The sequence below is a fragment of the Anolis sagrei genome, chromosome 5 (genome assembly GCF_037176765.1).
Source record: "Anolis sagrei isolate rAnoSag1 chromosome 5, rAnoSag1.mat, whole genome shotgun sequence".
NCBI classification, from domain to species: Eukaryota; Metazoa; Chordata; class Lepidosauria; order Squamata; family Dactyloidae; genus Anolis; species Anolis sagrei.
This window is the reverse complement of record NC_090025.1, coordinates 78,919,794-78,942,425: the sequence shown is the minus strand read 5'-3', so window position 1 is coordinate 78,942,425 and position 22,632 is coordinate 78,919,794. Positions and strand designations below refer to the sequence as shown.

Sequence of the window (22,632 nt, the reverse complement as noted above, 5' to 3'; positions counted from 1 at the left end):
GCGCCTTTGATGCTTCGGGTTCAGATTGTGAGGCCACCCCTCCCCCCCTACAGGTTAGCCCCCAAGACGACCTGCCACCCAAAATTCCTTTTCCTCACTGTTTAACCGCTCCTGACTCAACAGATTCTTCAGGTCCTGTACCAATCTTTGAAAACAGGCTGTTTCCCTTTTACTCTGAGAGGGTGGGGATTACATCTGATGCCTGGGTCCTTTCAATTGTTTCAGGGGGATACATCATTGAGTTCGAGGACGTCCCTAGAGTTGGCCTAGCTCGTGACACCCCCTCCTCCCCGCAACTCCTGCAGGAAATCAAAATGCTGTTGCAAAAAGGGGCTGTTTCTGTTGTTGATCCCGCTACCGCCCGTTACTGTTTCTATTTCTGGTATTTTCAAGTTGTTAAACGCGGGGGTGGATTGCGTCCAATTCTGGATTTAAGGGCGCTGAATAAACATATCAAGCCCAAGAAATTTCGTATGGTGACTCTTGCTTCCATAACCCCTCTCCTATCCAAGGGTCTCTGGTTCGCGACCGTTGATCTTAAGGACGCATATTTCCACATTTCCATCGCCCCACACCACCGTAGATTTCTGGCTTTCAGAGTTGACGGGCAAACATATTGCTTTAATTTACTACCTTTTGGCCTCTCTACTGCCCCAAAGGTTTTTACCAAATGCATGGCCGTTGTTGCCGCGCATCTCAGAACGAGGGGTGTTACCGTTTATCCCTATATTGATGATTGGCCTATAGTCACCAAATCCTATTACCAACTTCAAAATCATATTTCCATGGTTTTGTCTCTTATCCAGTCCCTGGGCCTCGTGGTCAACTGGGAGAAGTCGAACCTGGTGCCATCCCAGCATATCCAGTTCATCGGGGCACTCCTGGACTCCATCTCCGAGAGGGCTTCGCTAACCTTTGGGAACTGGCTACACAGGCAATGGTGGCGTCGTACCTGCCATCAAAACAGTTCCAAGTTCTGCTGGGCCACATGGCATCAACCACATCGGTCATCCCTTATTCCAGGTTGCGTATGCGGCCACTCCAGTACTGGTTCCTGTTCAATTTTAACCCCTTGACGGACAGCCCTTCCATCAAACTCCCGTCCGCCACGTGTTCGGTCTTCACTCCAGTGTTGGCGGGACCCGGCGTGGGCCTGTTCAGGAATGTCTTTTCACGTTCCTCACGCCACAAAAACAATCACCACAGATTCTTCCCTTACAGGTTGGGGTGCGCACTCCCACAGGCTAGTGGCTCACGGTACGTGGTCAAGGCACGAAGGCACCCTGCACATAAACACACTAGAGCTTCTGGCCGTAGAAAATGCCCTAAAGTCCTTCAAGATGCTAGTCACAGGTCAGGTAATACACATTCTCACCGACAACACCACAGTAATGTATTACCTCAACAAGCAAGGAGGGACACACGCCCAAATTCTCTTGTCTCTGTCCATGAGAATATGGGACTGGTGTTTGAACAGACAGATACACCTGATAGTGACCCATGTGCCGAGGGAAATCTTCTGGCGGACTCCCTCAGTCGGAATCTACTAGCCCACTATGAATGGTCTCTGCATCCGGAGGAAACCCTCACTTTTCAGGGCTTGGGGAACTCCGGAGGTGGACCTGTTCGCGACCCGCTTCAATGCAAAGTGCCCCCTCTTCTGTGCAAGGACCCATGCCTCCCTAGGGGACGGTTGCCTGGGAGACGCCTTTCTCTACACATGGACGGGTCGGAGGACCTATGCCTTCCCTCCGTTCCTGCTTCTGCTACATGTCATAGCGAAGGCCCGGAGGGACAACGCCAACTGCATCCTAATCACACCTTGGTGGCCAAGACAACCATGGTTCGCCCTGCTACGCCAGCTGACGTGTGGGGGTCTTCACTCGCCTACTGTCGAGGACAGATCTGTTAACGTCACAAGGGGGTCAAGTGCTGTACCCAGAGGTACACAAACTGAGGTTGACTGCTTGGCGGATACTACCCACCTGACGGCCCCGTCCTCCAGTCTCATTCGATACCGATCATCATCGAGGCAGCGCACAGACCATCTACTAGATGGTCCTACCTCTATAAATGGTCACGTTTCGTTTCCTTTGCTAGGACTCAAGGAGTCGATCCTAAAGTTGCTACTATTCCCTTGATCCTAGACTTCCTGGTGTCCCTGTTGGATGCGGGCCTGTCATACCCTTCCTTAAAGTGTTATTTGGTCGCTATCTCGTGGTTTCGGAGAAAAGCTGGCCTGGTTTCTTGTTTCACAGATCCTTTAGTTAAAACCTTCTTGAGAGGGGGTTCATGAACACTAGGCCCGCTGCAGCCCCCATCATCCCTTCATGGAGCTTGGAGCTGGTGCTAACTCATTAATGAAACCCCTTTTTGAACCTTTGGTGTCTGCTAGTCTCCCTTGCCTTTCGTGGAAGACGGCTTTCTTGGCCACCATCACATCAGCTAGAAGGGCCAGCGAACTGTGTGCCCTTAGGGCTGACCCACCTTACCTTAGGTTTCATAGGGATAAGGTGGTTATGCGGGCTGACATAGCCTTCCTCCCGAAGGTTTCTACAAGTTTTCACATTTCACAGGATTTGGTATTACCGGCCTTTTTTCAAGACCCCACTTCACCTCTGGAAAGATGTCTACATCTTCTCGATGTCCGTAGGGCACTTGGCTTTTATGTGGACAGGACGGCGTCTTTTAGGAAATCCCCCAAGTTATTTGTTATATACCACTCTGATGTTTTAAGTTTACCTGTTTCTTCCCAGAGGCTATCAGCTTGGCTTGTGTCCACAATACAACTGTGTTATTGATTGGCTGGCAAAGACCTACCCCCTCCCGTTAGAGGACACTCTACAAGATCGGTTTCCACGTCTACGGCTTTCTGGAGAGGCGTCCCTTTGGATGCTGTGTGTTGGGCAGCCATCTGGACTTTGCTTCTTTTGTTTGTAACTCATTACAAGTTGGACGTTGCCTCAAGGAGAGATGCCCAGTTTGGGAGAGCAGTCCTGTTTTCTGCAGTGGCATGACACCCGCCATCCACAGTCAGTAGCTCGCTAATCTACCAAATATACGATTCACAGTGACTACGACAGGAAATTATAAGTTGCTTACCTATAACTGTAGTTTCTTGAGTAGTCACCTGTGAATTCGTACATACCCGCCCATCCTCCCCTCGAGTTCATGCCATGCCTTCTGGCTGCTTTGCGGTGGAAGAGAACTGTCGGCTGGCCCCGCCCACGGGCCATATATACTCGAGGGGTGGGTGGGCAGGACCAGCTGGGCTTAAAATGTTATTTTATCTTCTAGAAGGTTCCAAAAGCTGCACTGCGCAGGCGCAGTTACCAAATGTATGAATTCACAGGTGACTATTCAGGAAACTACAGTTACAGGTAAGCAACTTATAAATCCCCTCCCTTCCTCCCCTCGGGTGTCATGCCACGCCTTCTGGCTGCTGTGCAGTGGAAGAGGACTGGTGGCAGGCTCTGCCCAGGGGCCTTATATACTCGAGCGGGGGGGGGGGGGGAGCAGGAGGTGGATAGAATGTTTTTGTTTTCTAGAAGCTTTCAAAGCTGGCCTGCGCAGGTGCAGGAATACCATAATGTGCGAATTCACAGGTGACTACTCAGGAAACTACAGTTACAGGTAAGCAACCTATAATTCTTGACAGAGAGACTAAGGAAGAAAAACATCTTATATAGATAGGAGAAATTAGAAGGATTATGTGATGACGTCGACAATTGTTATTTGGCACTTAGTTCGTGTTTGAAGAAATCCAATGACCCACAGGTATGACTGTTTTAGAAATTTTTAAAAAATATTTTTTTCAATTGACGTTGATTGTTTGTATTCAGTAAAATTGTGTATTGTTTTGATGATATGTAATTCCATTTAATGTGTGGCACCTTGAGTGCTTTGTTAGCTGCCCCAAGTCCCTTCGGGGAGATGGTGGCGGGATACAAATAAAGTTTTTATTATTATTACTTAAGGAACTGGGAAAATTTCAGATGGATAGGCAATTGGGCAGAAACTCTGTTTCCTCAGGGCATCTGGTAACCCAGATCACTGGACAGGTGTTCCCAACAAAAACAAAATGACACATTAAAGCCTACTAGAGGTATATCCTGTAATACAGGGTGGATTGGAAATGTATTCCAATAGAGTGCCACAAATCACACTCTCTGCAAAGACGAAGAATATATAAACACTTCCAAAAAATAAGGAAACATGTTTGTCGTGTTATTTTTTCTCCCAGTATTATTGACCTGCCTTCATTTAGCTGAAAATATCAACTTAAAATCTGCTCCCAGCCATGATTGTAAGCATGTCTGAGGGAAGTGTATGAAGGGAACTATGCATAGAAAAAGAGGTGCGGCATGAGTAAAAACAAGATTGTACATAAAATATTTAAAGCAACAGAGCAAGCTTTCAAAAGGACAAGCTATCTCTCATGGAACACTACTCTGATTTACTAATCTAATTAGTACAAGAAAACATTACAGATTAGTTCTAGCATTCTTAGATCACAAATATAAATAATGTATTAACTAAAGAAATACAGAATGGCCAAAATGAAAAAGTGTCACAATCCTTGACTTTGATATCTTCCCGTTTTAAAGAAATGTTATTGATAATCTTCCTCTCTTTCCAGCTACCATTGTGCATACATTGCACAGGAACTCAGAATAAAGTGAAATGATGGATGTAGGTGAGGAATGGAAATATTGAAGGCCCAGCAATTACTGTGAGATAAATGGGGTTTTTTTTTAATATGTGAGATTGGTTTTCAAATTTAAGCTTAGTTCTCCAAAAGAGCAGGTGTGTCAGCAAACCTGTATCTGGGAAGTATTCCTTTCAATTAACTGGTGGAAGCTCAGATAATGATGTATATACTTAAATAAGATAGAAATAAGGCAGGATACAAATCCTTCACTCAGGAAAGCAATGTGCAAGAGAGATGGGACCCAGCCTAATTTTAAAGGGATAGATTTTCTTTTCTGGAAAGAGGTTGAATCCCATATCTAGTGTTTGAAGTTCTATTGCCCAGAAACTGGCCAACTTCTTCATGTGAAGTTTTAGATCTTCTGAAATTTCACAGGAAGGCCTTGGATTAAACGAAAGTCCGAACATGCTTTGGATCCTCAAGTCACATTAAAACATTACACTGAACACACAAACCAACATTTTGCTTCAGAGGCTGACACTGACTTCTGCCATCAGTCTCCAGATCCATCATGAATGCCTCTATTGAAGAGGTCGTCTTGGGAACCGTGCTGGTCAATCCCTTCATAATATGAGTTACCATTATGGAGGAATGTCCCCACAGCACGACCTTGCCGAGCATGTCCCACAGCATCACTGAACACTTTGTTTATCTGTTCTTCAGAAGGCATCCACCAGTCAGGATTGGAAGTGCAGTGCATCCTAATGAATTCTGTGGGAAAATGTGGATTTAGCAGATCTGATCCTGGTATACAGAATTGATAGCATTTGCTAACTGGACCAGTGGCAAGCTGGTTACATCATGTTTATCAGGTACTTATCAAGTTTCTGCTTTGGACCTCAACTCCCAGAACCCCCCAGACAGCATGTCCACTAGATTCTGAGAGATTTAGTTCACAACCGATACTATGCCAAGCTTGAAAGTGTATATATAAATCTTGACAGGCAATGCTATGACAACTTAGAATATATTTTCTTTAACGTATGCACTATGGAGTCATGGAATGCCACTATGTAGGATGATGACCTCCCTCCAACCCCTTTTATGGGATCGCAATATATTTCAAACACATTTTCAGGCAATTTACATAGGATGGCTGCACAACTTGGCTTTTCACAAGATTCAAGACATTTTTGGTTAGCAAAGTGTTAGCAAGGGGGGAGATGGGGTGCATAGGATGTCAAGAAACAGCCACGAGTGTCAGGGCAGAAACAGAAGCAACATAAGAGTATGGGGAAAATGTGTATACTGGAGACAGCTGCTGCAGTAGTTACATGAAATGAAATAAAGTCCTTCGCATCAAAATTTGAAATTTTTAGATTGAAAAATTAATACAGATTTTAAAAACTTATTTTGCCTAATCTATGCACCACACTCCTATTTTATGCATTGTTTTCTGGCTTTGACACCAGTGGGGTGTTTGATGGGGACCTTTTTAAGAAGTGGGAACACCTGGCCCAGCCATTTTCTAGCATAGCTCTCCTACAACAAGGGATTAGGAGTTGCTGCTTCTTCCTTTTTTAAAGGACAGGCAAAGTTCTTGGGGGTTTACTCAGTCTCTGAACTTCTACATGCCTAAATAATCAGTCAGTAGGCAATAAAGGTGGTGTCAAAAAGACCTCTGGTTCTGAACTGTTTTGACAAAACCACTTTCATTTTCAGCTTCACTGTCCTAATTATGAAGGCTATTATCTCACTTTAATTTTTAATTGAAAGCTGGAATGCCCAAAATAAACAATGGGATCTCACACTGAAATACAAGGGAAGGGGTACCCAACTATTGCGTCCCATGGTGAGTCACTTCGGTTTTGCTGTCTAGGGTCAAGCTGATCGTCAACAACTTTAGATTTAGATTAAGGGCTTTGGGGAAACGTTGCCACCACAAAATCTTCATTCCCTGTCTCCCAGGGGGAATAACTTATTATTAATATCTAAAAAGAATAAAAAAACTTCCAAAATTACTATTTCTCAGCCACTCCATTTATACTGGAGTGGCTGAGAACCCTTCCAATACTTAGTGTAATAGACCTCTCAGGTAAATGTATAGCGACATGTTTTGTTTTTTTTTAATCCAGATGTAATCAACCTACTGGACAGTCACTGTCCCAGGAGGGAAGTTTCGGGGCCTTCTTTGGGAAGTAGGGGGGATGGTCCCAATCTAGCCCAAAATTTAGAAATGGGAATGTATTTTCTTGTTTACAGTGTGTAATGTGAAGGCCCAAAGCTATGTAAAATGGAAACATTTGCCCAGTCTGCATGTTTCTTTTCCTATCTAATAATGGAAACTTTGGGCAAAAGTTGATTCTGCACATGTCACTATCCTTGGAATGAGACAAATAAGCAAGCACATATGGCGCTGGATAGCTGGAGAGGCAACTCAAGATACTAAGCACTTGCTTCAACAGAAATTAGCACTGGAAAATAATAGGCATGTAACTGAACTTGCGTTCAACTTTTAAATCCTTTAGTTCCAGATTAACTTTGTTTGGCTTGTGGGAATGCTGGAACTTGCAAGCTATGTTTCATACAAACAGAGTTCTATAATTTCTCTTTAGGCATCAAGACCTTTTTTCTCCTGCAATGTTTGGGAGTAAATTTGAATATTTTTCAGTGTAGCAGAAGCTGGGGCAACAGAAGGATCCTAAGGCAGGCAATGTTTGATAAATTGCAAGTTATTAATCTTTCAGGTAAATTATAGATGGTTAAGATTGCAGATCATTTTTTAAAGGCTCCACTAAAATAAAATCTGCCTCCAAACAAAAAGCAGTTTGTAACAACGGGAAGAAAGTAATCCCATACTGTTGAGGATCACATGCATTTTAATGCTGAACATCTGCATGTCACACTTAACAGTGATGCTGAATGACTGTCTCCATGCAGAAATGGATAAGTATCTGCATGAAGAACCAGATCTCCATGTATGGGTCAACACAGATACACCTGGAGTAGTATTTGCCACTGCATCCCAATTAGTCATTCCTGCACTAATCAGATGCATCTCCTGAGGCAGAGATGGAGATCCATCCCATTAGAGCCCAAACTAGGCTCTGCGTATTTATGACCCTGGACAAGCTGCCTTTGGCACCCCAGTACTCACACAACAGCCTCCAGTGCTTGGCTTCTGACTTAGAAAAGATCAGGCCCAGATTTTCTCTCACACAGCCCCTTCCCCACCCAGGTGCAGAGACAATGCCCTTGGGTGTGGAAAAGAACTATAACTTGGTAACGTTGCCTTCAATTCAACATCCTCTCAGTGTAGTGTATGTAACTAAATGTAGATCTTCCCTAGGCTGAAATAAATATTTCCTCCCCATGCCTCCAACTTACTGTAAAGCCTCAAAGCTGCCTCAGATGTCTATTCTGTGCTTCATGATAAGCCAGCAGGATTGGAAAAGATCTAGCTATTGCCCTCCCCCAAAAGATCAGACACAATAGAGACATCAGCGCTTAGATCTGTGGAGGTCCTTCAGGAATCAGTTCATTTCTGTAATAATTATATATATGGATGGTGTGTGTGTGTGCTGAAGGATTAATATGTCCAGCCTGCTCCTTCCAGTGGACTTTGGCATGATCAATAGTTGTTACATGTCCAGATAGGAGCCATTGCTTCTGCTCCTTGCAGCATAGCTTTCTGGTGGTAGGACAGATGTGTCATCTGTCAGCTTACCAGCGATGAGGAACTTTGGCTCTCAGGGCAATTGGCTAGATTTTTAATTGGGTTTTCAGGGGTCATATCATAGATGCAGCATAGCCATGACATCATGGCTGTGTGTTTGATGCAAGATCCTGGTCATTCTCTGGACTGCAAGTTCCAGAATTACCACCCAGCATGGTATATGGGATCTAGAGCATATTATTTCAAAGACCCTTCCACTGGGAAGTCACACACTATATCAGATGCTCCAGAATTAGTTGACAATCTGGGATTCTGGGCATTATAAGCCCTAAAAGTTAACTTCTCCAAGCTCTGTACTTGTTCTTATCAGTATGCCCAAATACTACAGCCAGTTTTGGCCTACTGTGCTTTATATTATAAATCCATGCTCTTGCATTTTTCCTGGGAATCATGCTGGATTACAACTTCTAGCATTCTGAATACATTAGCTAGAATATTAGAATTTGTAACCCAACAATCTCTAAAAGGCTGGATGATTTCCACCCCTCCTTTGGCTGTCGGAAATAGCTGCAAGAGGGGAAATATCTAAATTTTTAGTCTTTTTAAAATTATTGGCTGTTTCACACATCCTCAGCATTGTGAATTTTGCAAGATTTATAAATCACACAGACAAACTAAACTGCAAGCACTATAGCCATAATCAAGAGATTTGGGGGGAGGCATTTTTCCTCCCTGTGTCCATCCAACAGGATTCACCAGTTAGTTTCAGTGCACCCTAAGTGATGTAATGTCAATTTCTGGATTTTATTTTGTTTTATTAGGGGACAATTTTTCCTCTTCTTTGGTGTTTTTTGGAAGGAGGGATCTGTAGTGTTAGGGGGAAATGCTGCATTTTAGGAAGTTTGGGCCTGCTTGGGGACAAGAAAGCACCCGAGAACTGTCTCCCAATTGAATTTTGATGTTGAAGCTGAAGGCTGAAGAGATTTCCTGGGGGTTCCCAAAGACCATACTTAAGGGCTGGAAGGGTTGCATATGGCCTTTGGGTGCATTTTGCCCACCCCAAGTTAAAAGATACATAAGGATGTGTCCTTATCCAGCACTGGGCTTGTATGTGAAGAAAGTAATCTCTGCAGGTATGGCTAAAACTTCCTTGAGTCCCATGCTGTTCTTTCCCAAGGACAGAACTTGCTTAAAGCATCTCTTGGTGGAGATTATAGTTCTATAGCTCAAACCAAACTTAGTCAAATTTGAAGCAGAATGAATGAATTTTCACTTAGTCATAGCTTCATTCAGTCCTTGTGATTTCAATACATGGGGATTCATCTCTTGACTAGCTGACTGCAATGATGGCAGGATTGGGGCCATAAGACACAGCAATATATGTGAACATATTGCTGGTTCCAATACATTAAGAATTGCATTTCAAGTAATTCCAACAGTTATTTGTTTCTGAAATAAAACCACAACAATCAAGACAAAATTTGATTCAACTAATTTTCAAAGATTCTAGGCAGTGAATTTTTCATTCACTGCCTAGAATTTTTGAAACAGAATCCTCTTCCTTCCCCTACCTAATTTGTAAACTATCAGAATATTAACCAGATTGAAACAATCTTCCAGCTCAGTTTTATGTAAACTGCCACAAGTTTTGGTTGCTTAAATAGGGGAAGTTGTAATAAACCAAAATGGATTATCCGCAGCTGAGCAGTGAAAGTTGGGGACCCTACTGAGTGGGTGGGACAGTGACTCTGCACTATTTTCCTCCGGGGTTCAAAAGGAGCTGTCCGTAAGACTGAACGTGTAGGAGGGAGTAGGCCTCCACCTCTGGTATGGCTCCTTTAAAGTTTAAGCTAAAACCCAGAGCGGATTTTCCATCACACCTATATTGCAGTTCCAGGACCACACTGTCAGTAGGATACATTTCCTTCCCCATAATCTCTTAATTGTGCCTGGTTGCTAGAATGGAGAATGGAATAGGAAATAATGAAGATGATCTCCCTCATTTACTAGGATCTGTCTTATATCGATTGTGCTGTAAATTAGTGAAAGAAGCATCAATTCTCTACAATCAGTTTCTTTGTTAAAGTTTGCATTAAATTAAATAATTTCTGTAAACTCTTATTTATTAACTTTCCCACAAAGGAATAGCAAACTATAGTAGGTTATTATGGGACAAGTTCCAGGGTACACGCCCAGTGCACTGCACAGCCACTTGCCAGTCCAAGGAAATGCCACTTTTCCTAATAAACAACCTCATATGCATCCCAGTTGAAAACCCTCTCTAAAGATGCAGATGGCAAGGGAAAACTAATAGTGATGAGCAAGTCATAGTTCAGAGAAACCTTTCCGCTATTAATGGTTTCCTTGCTGTGGAACCTCAAAGTCCTTAGAACACAGAGCTAGAAAACCACTAGAGAAATAGATGTCATGCCTGTTGATTAATGAAACGATCTTGTCTCTATCTAAGAGCTGAATGCAAGACTCATGATCACTCACATCTACAAAGAAGCTCCCCCTTCCCTCTACCTGACAGGCTGCTAAATATTCTTGCATTAAGCCAGTGTCAATGTGGTGAAATGAGATTGCATATGGTGGACACCGAGTGAAAAGATGCAGTACCTCTGAGACATGTTACTTTCACTGGATCCAGAGGACGTCTTTCAGGACCAGTGTCTCCTGACTGCACTGACCTTTTCCTTTTTCCAAGGCCGCACGAGTACTTAAGCTCATCAGTGGTGAAGACAAATCTGATGAGGTACCGAAGGAGCCGGCGCCCATCTTTCTTTGAGGAGTTTACAGCTTCGTCCCATTGTTTGCTAGTGATGTAGACGGGGTAGTTGGTCAGCAACTGTTTGCTCCCCTGAAAATAAGGGAAATAAAATGGTTCCCCAGGTCAGAAGTCTGTATGACAAGAGACGATGAAGTCAGTTGTCACATAAAATTACAATTAGGCAGCTGCGAAGTGCTGACAATGAACACAGACATTGATGGAAATAAGGAACTAGTCATCTTGAAAGTGTGTGGTTTTCTTCAAACAAAATTACATTTGCATTTTCTGTAATAAGAACTTGTGAGGTATAATGAACACCTTGAAAGAGAAAGAAGCTATTTATAACATACTTTCACAGGTAGGTTAAAAAGTGTCAAGATCCAGTGATTGGAAAAGCTATTTAAATATAATCGTCTCTCTTAATCTATTAAAATGTGTAAAAATGTCTTTTGAAGAGTGTGATCAAACAGGCCTTTTCCTGGCAGCTGGCAGATCGCTACTTCAGAAGCTTTTTAAAAAAAATAAATCTATTTACATAATTAATGTATTACCTTTTGTTTAACACACTTAGAACCTGACAGCAGTTATGTTGTGAGGGGAGAAACTCTCAAGCAAGTCAACAAAGTTGAAACTGTAAGATCCAAAACAGCATTACTATTAATGAACTTCGTATGAATGCAAATAGAAGCTTTGAGCAAATGAGGCCTGCCCAGGAAGATTCCTCTCACAGGCTCCCTTGACTGATATTTCCCTAGTGTGCACAGCAATTGGAAGGTAAAAAAGGAAGCTCAGGCTATGTGCTCACCTTTTATAGCATACATATATACGCTAGACTATTCTACCTGCCACCTGCCCAGACTGAACTGCATGGGACTGGACATCACTCTAGCGGAAGGAGGTAAAGGTTTTACACTACTTCTCCAAATTAGGATTGATACAGAAGAGGGATTAACTCTTTCCCCAATCCCATGTGGGTCCTTTTATTCCAAAAGATTTTCTTTCAGGGAAGACTAGCATATTCTGTGTGAGGTCTCTCTGTGTCTGTATGTACAATCCTTATGGTGAGGAAATACCAAAATACCAAAACGAAATACCAAGAGATAGCTTATGGAAGGAGTTCACAATTACGAACGCATGACTTAAGAGTACAGCATTCGTATTCACAATATCTATGTAGCCAATAGGCTAGAGCAGAGCTTTCCAAACTGTGTGCCACAACACATTAGTGTGTTGGCTCCAATGTGTAGGTGTAACAAGAAACCTCTAGGTAGATAAACGAGAGGTTTTCATGAGACATGTCCCCACACATTTCATTATTAGAGTTTAGGAAGGTGTCCATGTCTCTTAAAAGGGATTGGTTTAACCTCTTGTTTGCTAGTAAAACTTAATTGTTGTGTCACAAAATGAGGCATGTCTAAAAGTTGTGTCACCAACATGAAATGTTTGGAAAAGTCTGACCGAGATCATATGTAGGGATCATAAAATCCCCCAGCCCTGATATATTGGGCAGTAGCCACAGTCAGTGACGAGCAGACTGACCTTTCTCCTTTCCTTCCCCGAGTGGTCTCTGGTATGGAAGTCCAAAGCAGGATCACTGTTGCAATTCCTCTTTGCACCAGAGATCACTTTTGGGAGAGGGGTGGAAGCGTCATTCAGCTTTACCCCCAATTGTTAGGAGAACAGATCCCTGAGCTGCTGCCCAATAAATCAGGACTGGGGTGGGATCAGGTAAAGAGGCACTACTTAGTTAAGTGTACTTAAGCCTTGAATTTTGGCTATCATGCTTAAGTGCATTCTCAGCTAAATTAAAAAAGGGGGAAGCCCGAAAGGCTGTTAGATTTTTTAGACATCATCTTCCACAATCCCACCTCACTGGCTATCCTCGCAGTGTTGTTGGGCCACTATTGTCCATGAACACCCATCTTAGAAGGTATCTTAGAAAGGAATCCAGAAAAATTAGAATGCATTCATAATCTTCCTGTCTGAAAGAACATGTGTGCTCTTTTTGAAATTAGAGCAGGAAATATGCAGGTACATCTTTGCACAATGATCTCCTTGTGAATAACACAGCTTAACATGTGACAGAACACATCCCTACAGTCCATCAATGACCAAGAAAAAGGAACAGCTATCAGCCACCCAGCCTAGCCAGAAAAAGAAACAGTTGTCATAATCCTTCAGGACATCAATGTCTAGGAAGGCACTGACTGTTTCGTTTTTGCTTTTTTCAAGCTGCACTGCACAGCTGGCACAATGGAATTACAATGGTGGAGATTTGAACTCCAAGCAGCACTCAGAAAGGATCCCTCGGTCATTTTCATCCAGCACGTATTGCCTTTCCCCCCGGTACTCATGTGCTCACTGAAGCATCCAATCGAAAGGCACTTCTCATCATCCTCCTTCTCCTCATCATCCACACTACCTCTGCAGGCTGCTCCACTGGCTGTGGAATCATGAGCTGGTTATGATGTTGAAGCACCATCTTCAAGTAATCTAAAACAGTCTGGCAGGGCACTGTAGGGAAGACAAAACACATGACTGTACACATGCTGCTTATTATTGAAAGCAGAAGTTCTTAGCAAGCTAAACCTCCTTTTCAGAAAGAATAAATCTGCAGAAATTAGGCCATCTCCCTCCTTTCCTTCCTCTCTCTGTTGGCCTTAACAGATCTTGGGTGAAGATGCCCAAAGCTGAGCAGTCTCACTCTCCTTCCCAGGATTTTTGAAAAATTAGAAACATTTTCCTTGGAAGATGCAAGAGATATTTAAAAGCACATGCATTACTGGGATGAGAAGGAAAAGACAAGAGAACACAGCCTTCCCCTTTAAAAGAGGTGACGGGAATGACACAGATCTGGGTCAAGCCTAGGGTTGTAGCTGGCATACCTTGCAGCTGTGTACCATGTATTGAGCATTACTCAATGGCACTCACTCACTAGCATGAGTACTGCAATGTTGCTATTCTGAATAGAGTTTGTGCAGTGCTGGTGTAGTATCTGTTCGAATGCAGTTAGCCACGCAATACTAAGGGGAGGTGGATTAACGTATGTCTGATTTTGATTGTATAGAACTTATTTCAATTCCTATGCCACCATCCCAAACTAACTACCTCTCAACAGTTCTTGATAACAACAAAACTACAATGTTATTTTTTTAAAATGGAAATACCAGGCATATGAGTGTAAAAGTTTTCTCCTGAGCTGCAAACCCCCTTCCCAACTATCACTGGCACCAAGGGCAGAATTATTTTTATCAAGATAGCACCTGAGGAGGGAAATTCACTTTCTCCTCTCTGTACATTATAGTGCTGAGCACAGTCTCTCCTTGCAGGCTATTTCACTTTTTAAAACCCATCACCTGATTGCTAGCCACCATAAGATTCATCAGGCAGAATGTGGAATGAGGGCAAAGTCACATAAGCTCGAAAGATCCTTCAACTATTAAAAATGCAGCAGACTGGCAAGGTGCTAGGTTTGCGTGGGTTATGGCCCCTGCCAAGTACTACATGTTAGACTGGGTGAGTAGTCCTCCAAGACAGCACATTCCTTTCTGCTACCAGGAGGAGCACTGAACTACTGAGAATAAGTACATAGGAGACAAACCGTCTGCATCATTGCCAAAGCAACTGGTGGGAACACAATCACAATACAGAACAACTCTTCAATGCAGGAATAGGCAGAAGACCGGAGAGAAAATTGAAGCAGATGTAGAGGGTTGCTGGGATGCGGCACTACTGGGATTCAAATCCCTGGAAAATGTTAGGAGAATATGGAGGCACATAGTTCCACTGAATTAGTTACCAAATATTATTATAGGTAACAATACCTTTCTTCTGGCAACCTGTGGGCACTAAGCTTCTAACTCAAGGGATAAGAAGTTACAGCAACACTACAGGAAAATAATACAGACCAACACATTTGTTGTGGCTCAATCTTTTGTTGATTATTTAATCCATTTAATCAAATGTAGTGAAATGTCTATTTTGGGAGAACTAATGTCTGACATCCTTCAGCTGACATGTTCAAAGATGATGAATGCGACCTTCTATAATTCCCAGATAAAAAAGCAGCTAGGGGCAGGAAAAGGTAGGCTGGCCTATTTGTTAATGAAGAAGATGTGAGGGAAAACCAACTTATACTGGAATGTAAGACAAAGGTCCTCAAACTTTTTAAGCAGAGTCCCTCAGACTATTGGGAAGCCTGACTGTACAGTAGTTTGAAAAAAGCATGAACCAATTCCTATGCACAATGCACATAACTTATTTGTAATGCAAAATAAAATAAAAATAAAATAAAAAACCAAGGAAGAACAATACAAAATGATGAACAATTTTAGGCAATATAAGTTTAGCAGTATTTCAATTGGAAGATTTTTTTTTTTTGGCAGCTGAGACAGTCAAGTTAGGATTGTGGTTGTTGTGTGTCTTCAAGTCATTTCAAACCCTAGGAGACTGTGGGAGCTGTAGTCTAAAGAAGGAGTATTTCCAAACTCTGACTTTAGTGCCACACATTTCACATGGTGGCCTTGACCTTTTAATATACTTGTCTCAACCAAAGTCCCATTTTGGTTAACGGTATTGTATTTATTCATTTTATTACATCTGTATTTATTTAAATTTTGCCTTTTCCCCCATATGATACCCAAGGCAGTAGATGGTAATCACTGGGTTTTACATTTCATGTACCTACAGTTTCTCCTGCCTATATGAGATTACCTGGAATGCTCTCCATTTTTCGTCGGAGTTCTTCGTTTTCTTGTTGCAATGAAATTACCTCCTGCTCCAGCTCCTGACACCGTGGACAGTAACCTTCCTCTTCCTCCTCTTCCTCCTCAGGAAGTGTAGATGATGATGGGTGACCATGAGATTCAGATGTCGCTGGGGATGTCCATCCACCTAAAGTGTGCACTGGAGAGGTTGAAAGCGGATCCACATCTCCCAAATGTCCAAAATCACTCATGGAGGAAGTGTTTTGAGATGGAAAACTTCCAGAAAGCAAGTAGTTTTGAAGAGAGTCAGTAAATACTCGCAGAAAAGCAGAGGTTTGCTGCTTCTTGTGCATGTACTGCAAATCTAGATCTAAGTTGTCTGATGTCTGACTATGGACCATTTTCCCAAGCTGGCACTGCTCTGGTCTTTCATTAAAGCTCATGCTCTCTTGTTTTACACAGGACGCCAGCGCTTGAGAGCGATTGTTGTCCAGAAGTTTTCCACCACAGTTTAAAAGACTAAGAACTCGACTGCACTGCTGGGCAAAGGCATCCAGAATCATACGGCTCTCTGAAACAGAAGAAGAGACGAATCACAGAAACTCATAACAGAGCCAGTCACCAGTCATAATATTGAACTAGGCAGTGGGCATGAGAAATGGATTGTATCTAAACACACACATGTACATTTTTTAATAAGAAAAATAAAAACATTGTGACATATTACTATTCTTGTATTAATGGCCAGGGCTTGTGAAAAATACAGTCCAGCAACATCTGGGGGGGGGGGGGGGCGGATAATTTTGGAAGCCACTGCTCCTGGCCCATGTGGAAACTATTCCTTTATTAGTAATATTACTTCACCTATACAGTTTGGAGAAAGTGTTGTTGTAAATTTGAAGGGTTTCACCTGTACATCCCTGTTTAAATTAGGGATAGACAATGTGAAACCCTTCAGATGATTTACAACCACACTTTCGGAACTCCTTACCATTGTATTTACGTTGGCTAGGGCTGATGACAACTGCGGGCCCATTGCTCCCCCCAATCTGATTTGAATGATGTAGCCATGAGAATGGGTCCAGCTGCATGGGTCTTCTGGAAGGCTGGCCAAATATTCACAACCCACTCAATAAAGTCAACAAGGTGCAGTGTGGACAGAAGGCTTGGGTTTAAATCTCTATTTCTGCCCTGAAGCTGAACTAGCAGCTGGGAGTGTGCTCTTAATGACAAGGCAGTGCATGGATGCAAGACATTAAGTACAACTCGCCCGATTAGGAAGTGGCCCTCTTCCCCCATATAAGGCACCTCTGCTCAAAGAAGCCTTGCTCTGATTTATTTCACTTATCTCCTGACACTCTTGCTGGTTACAGTATAGTTAAAACACATGGTCACTGTAAACATTCTATAAAATACACATATTAAAACGTATTATAAAAGAGTAAATAGTTGGGTTTTAGGGGCATCTGCAGCCATAGCAATAGTGCCACAATTGCAATTGAGAATATGAAGCATTTACCATGTCCAAAGCATGGCATCATAACCATGTCTGGCATCTTAACTGACAAACAAGATTCCAGGCTACACTTAAAGACCCTATTGACTGTTAAAAGCATGCCCAGTAGATGAAACTGCAAGAGAGACATCCTTTGATATGCCCACCGGGAACATAGAAGGAATGCCTTCAATATTGTGCCTTGGAAAATAAATGGCTATTGGGATCTTATGAAGTGAATGGAATAGTTAATGAAATAATGCAAGTTTTTCTACTGAAATGTTTGGATCAGGTAGTCTCTACCTGGAGTGAGGGGAAATGGCTTAAAAAGCAAGGTATCTGAAGTTTCTATTCAGATATGTTAGGTCTGATGTATTCTTGAGCATCACCATCATGTCATGGGAAAATCCAAGACAACAAGTAGTACAGACAAATGGGATATTTTTGCTAATGTTTGAGAGACAGCATTTTTTTTGTATTTGCAAATAATGACTCTTTCCTACATAGGTCACCTACAGAGTTGGTAACATTTTGAGAAAATGTTTTTGAGCCTTGAGTATCAGAAGAAATTGACACAAGTCTCAGCATCTGGCTGGCAAATATACTTGCTGTAAAATCAATTCATATATCCAAAAAAAATTGCACAACTTCTTGTTCTACTCAGTTAATTATTAGTTTTGCTTTGCTACTTGATTGTATACCTGGACCTTTTCAATAAATTAAAGGAAACAAACATCCTCAGCCCAACATCCTCAGCCCAATATGATGTGGGGATACATCTCCCACATCATATATTCCAAAGATGATACTGCAATTTCCTTCAAGATATTACAACAAAAGCCTGCAGTGCATCTTCCCATCTCTGCTTTGTTTTACTAGCACCTGTTCTTGGTATACTGTTCAGTCAGATAACTAATGTCCACAAGATAAAAGACAGATAGGCCCGACCACATTACATGGAAGCAACCTGCTATAGGAGTCACAGTTCTAAACACACCATTGCTTACATTCTGATTAGGTGATAAAAGAATCATGAAAGTTTAAATAGCAGCGGAAGCCTCAATATAAGGTTGCCTTCCCTCATTATTCACTCATTCCATTTCTCTTTTGAAAAATATCAAAGGAAGATATTGATTGGAACTTTGTAATTCAAATACACAGCAGTTTTTCATTCGTTTTAATCCTCTAATCAGATTCTAGACCCAAAGCTGTATTTACTGTGCGCATTTTAATCAGGATGATCCAAAGTTTTCAGAAGTTCCCCTCTTTTTGTATTCTTTTGCCACCTCCCCTACTGACAAGTGAGATATGAATGAAGACCTGAAATGGTATTGAACATTGTGTTAAGCATTATCATTTTCCCAGGGTGACAGGAATGATCCACTTCTGATGGCATAAATTTAAATAGCTTACTACATTTTAAAATCAGGAGAAGACAAAATTAGCATGAAGATATTGCCATACTGACTCCTTTCTTCTTTTACCAGGCAAGGATGTTGTTACCCAGGACTGATGCAGTCTGGCGTATGCCATATCAGCACTGGGATTGTTTATAGAATGACCTTCCTGGCTTCTGCAGACAAATAACCTTGCCATTCTCTTCCATTCTCCATTTCGCACCAGTTGTGCAGCACAGTCCTGCCAGTTGGCTGGGGCAACGAGAGAGGGGAAAAGTGAAGGACTACCTCTACTCTCCCCTTCCCTTCCCCAATCACTCTATCTCCTCAGTCCTTGCAGGGAAAGGCTGACTGGCAGGACCCACATCGCATTTAGAGGCTGCTGCAACATGGAGAACACCTTAGGATGTTAAGTGACACCCAGTGATTCATAGCTTGGCAGTTTAAACAGGTGTTGCCAGTTCGGTCTCAGTACTGGCCCAACTGTTCACATGGGCCCAAAGCTGTGGATTTCTTCAATTATGGGCCATAATTCAGGGTAGCCAGCAAGTTTGGTTAAAGTGCGTTTATCCTTCCTTAGCTGCTATGGAGCTGATCTAGATCTCCTTCACGTTAAGTGGTCAGTGTAGATGTGCCCAATGAAATGGACTGCGACAAATTTCTCATACATTAAAGGAGGACAGTTACAAACAATACATGATTTGTCCAACAAAGAGCTTAAATTGTTGGAAGCCTTTAGAACAGGCATCCTCAAATTGTGGCCCTCCAGCTGTTTGGGTCTTCAACTCGCAGAAATCCAGACAATTGAACAAGCTTCTTTGGGCCTCAACTCCCAGAAGCCCTAACAGCTGGAGGGCCGCAGTTTGAGGACGTCTGCTTTAAAATGGCATGCATAGGTACACATTACCAAACGTTAATCCTCCGGTTGTTTTGGATTTCAAGTATTGCCAATAGTCAGGAATGCTGGGAGCCGAAGTCCAAAACATCTGAAAGACCAACATGTGGGAAACACTGGTATGGAGGCTTGAGAGGACAATAAGAGGTCATTGTAAGTCACTGAAATGGCAAGACTTTAAAAAGAATATGAGAAACCTTTGACCCTCCAGACATCTAGAACCACAGGTCTCATCGAACCTTTACCAGAGGCAATGTTGTTCAGGGCCTATGGAACTTGAAGTCAAAAACATCAGAAAGGTAAAACTTTTCAACCCTTATGTTAAATACAAGCAGCTTGGTAAGTTTAATGAACACTCTTGTTGTCCTGGAGAATGCTAGCAGCATGTATGACATAGGGAACCAAGTGGAACTAGAACAGGCTCCCATAGCTTCAGAAGTGTTATGTATACTGAAGTCTTTCAGATCTTAGCCTCAACTGGATACTGGATAAATGCTCCTAATCTCCCAATGCTGTCAAAATTTGTGTGGACATAAAAGCTTACAAGGAAAACAGAAAGGATGCTGTGTTCACTTTACATGCCTGCATACTGTGTTCTGGTTCAAAGATACTTTCTCACAAATAGGACCTCAAAGTTCCCTCCTGATGGATGTTGTAGGACAAGGATGGAGAATCTCATTTAACATGGGGACCAACTGCAACTTGGTCCCCATGCTGGAAGACAAGACAAAATGATGGCACCAAAATGCCATTATGTTTTAGGCCCCTTCTACACTGCCATATAATCAAGTTCAAAGCAAATAATCTGAGTTTTATATGGCACTGTAGAAGGAGCCCTAGTCTCCAATTGGACATTCTAATTGGCACTGTGGCAGGGGAAAGATTAAATCCCTTCCCATTGTCCTGATTCAATTTCTTCCATAATCCAGGTATCTGTTAGATAACCAACAATTCTAGAGCTTTTTTTTTTGGGGGGGGGGGGGTTTACCTTTTTCAACTAGAATACTCTAGAGCAGTGATTCTCAACCTGGGGTCCCCAGATGTTTTTGGCCTACAACTCCCAGAAATCCTAACAGCTGGTAAACTGGCTGCGATTTCTGGGAGTTGTAGGCCAAAAACATCTGGGGACCCCCAGGTTGAGAACCACTGCTCTAGAGAGCAGAAATGTCTGTGTTTCTGGGATATGTTGAGTGAAGGCATTTGAACCTTGGAGAGGTCTACATATCACAGTACTGATCATTCCTCATGTAGTAAGAAAGAATTTGGAGAAAATTACAAGAAATTGTTTAAGCCCCACCCCCTCATCTACACTCCCATATAATCCAGTTTCTGAATGCAGGTTATCTGCTTGAGACTGGATTATATGACAGTGTAAACTCATATAATCTGGTTTAAAGCAGGTAGTATGTGGATTATATAGCATGTAAGTGGGGCCTTACATTTATTCAAATCATTGGTCTAGGGTGAAAATGGGCATGCTATACACTGTCTTATTTTGGCCCCCTCTGAAAGGCTGTAGTATAATGTCAAAGACTCAATCTTGGAAGAATGTAAATGGCTCCTAGTTCAATTTGGGATTTTTGTTTTATTGCACTGTTTGGGCTTAGCCCCATCACAATACAACATTAAAGTGTTTTGGAGTGACAAGAAATGTTTTTACATTTGAAAATGTAGGGAACATGGGCCAAAATTATGGGGAGGCCAGAATAAAGAAGGGGAGCCAGGAGGACGTTGCCATCTTGTTCCCTGTGACATCAGCGCCCCTCCCCCAACACCAACGGTCACTCTGGGGCCAGAATAAAGAAGGGGAGCCAGGAGGACGTTGCCATCTTGTCCCCTGTGACATCAGCGCCCCTCCCCCAGCACCAACGGCCACTCTGGGGCCAGAATAAAGAAGGGGAGCCAGGAGGACGTTGCCATCTTGTCCCCTGTGACATGAGCGCCCCTCCCCCAACACCAACAGTCACTCTGGGGCCAGAATAAAGAAGGGGAGCCAGGAGGACGTTGCCATCTTGTCCCCTGTGACATCAGCGCCCCTCCCCCAGCACCAACGGCCACTCTGGGGCCAGAATTGTTTTTATACTATGTCTTGAATTTTGTTGTTCCTATGTTGTACACCACTGTGAGTCGCCCCTGGGCTGAGAACAGCGGTATATAAGCAAAGTAAGTAAATAAATAAATAAATTGGGGGGATCCAAAAGGCTGCACTGAACCTCTGATCACATCTGTCCTGCAAAAGGCACAGTTCCTACCCCTTATTTAGGCCACAATTCTACAAGTTGCAGGCAAAGAATTTTTCCTGCCCTATCTGGAGAGCAGAGGGAATCTTTGCACACAGAGCATGTACCACTGAGCTACGTCTCTTCCCTTGGAGCTCTGTCTCTTCCCTTTGCCTCTAGGCAAGGACACTTTTCAAAGTTGGATGAAATTGTACTTCTATCTTCTCTCACAGGGAGGTAGCTTTTCTTTTGCTTTTTTAATTTTAAACTTCTCTCATTACCAATAGTCCATGCCTTATAGACATAATACTCATATTTCTCTTCCCCCTCCGACCCCTCCCCCCACAATCTTAATTAATAAGCCTATATATGTGTGTGTATCTCTCTATATATCTACATCTATATATCTATATCTATAGTTAGTTAGTTAATAAGCCTATATATAGCTGTCTATCACTATAGGTCTAAATCACCTTCAAATGGGTTGCACATTGTTCTTAATATTTAGAATATTATGTTTGGTCAGACGGTAATTTAAATACAGAAATCACAAAAGTAACATATTTAAGGTCTTCTAAATTTTTTCAAAGTTACCTCATCCATTTCCTCTTGCTAACATTTTATATGTTCGTTTTTCTGATAGTGCTAACGCCAGCACCCTGTTTATTGACTTCTGTTCCAAAAGATCTTCTAACATTTACCATGCTTTCACAATTTCTAATCTCTCAACATTTAACATAAGGTACAAGGATTTCCTACTTATATTAGTGTACACCCATGGGAAGACAGGTTGGTGTGTTTGCATTTGTTTCACAGGCTAGTA

At 42.4% G+C, this 22,632-nt stretch overlaps 1 protein-coding gene across 3 annotated transcripts in view; it reads right to left on the bottom strand.

Annotated features, from left to right (window-relative positions):
* Positions 1-4,345: 4,345 nt before the first annotated feature.
* The window catches only part of BEND4 (BEN domain containing 4), a 31,162-nt gene continuing 12,875 nt past the window's right edge, over positions 4,346-22,632 (bottom strand). The window contains exons 2-5 of one of the 3 annotated variants that reach the window (XM_060778456.2): positions 15,811-16,374; positions 13,460-13,611; positions 10,947-11,187; positions 4,346-5,422 (exon numbers count right to left, since the gene is read on the bottom strand). In XM_060778456.2, coding sequence (XP_060634439.2) covers positions 5,205-5,422; positions 10,947-11,187; positions 13,460-13,611; positions 15,811-16,374 — 1,175 coding nt within the window. In that variant the 3' untranslated portion in view covers positions 4,346-5,204. The remainder of the gene's footprint in view (positions 5,423-10,946; positions 11,188-13,459; positions 13,612-15,810; positions 16,375-22,632) is intronic. The other 2 variants (XM_060778457.2, XM_060778458.2) reach the window with 2 other exon arrangements.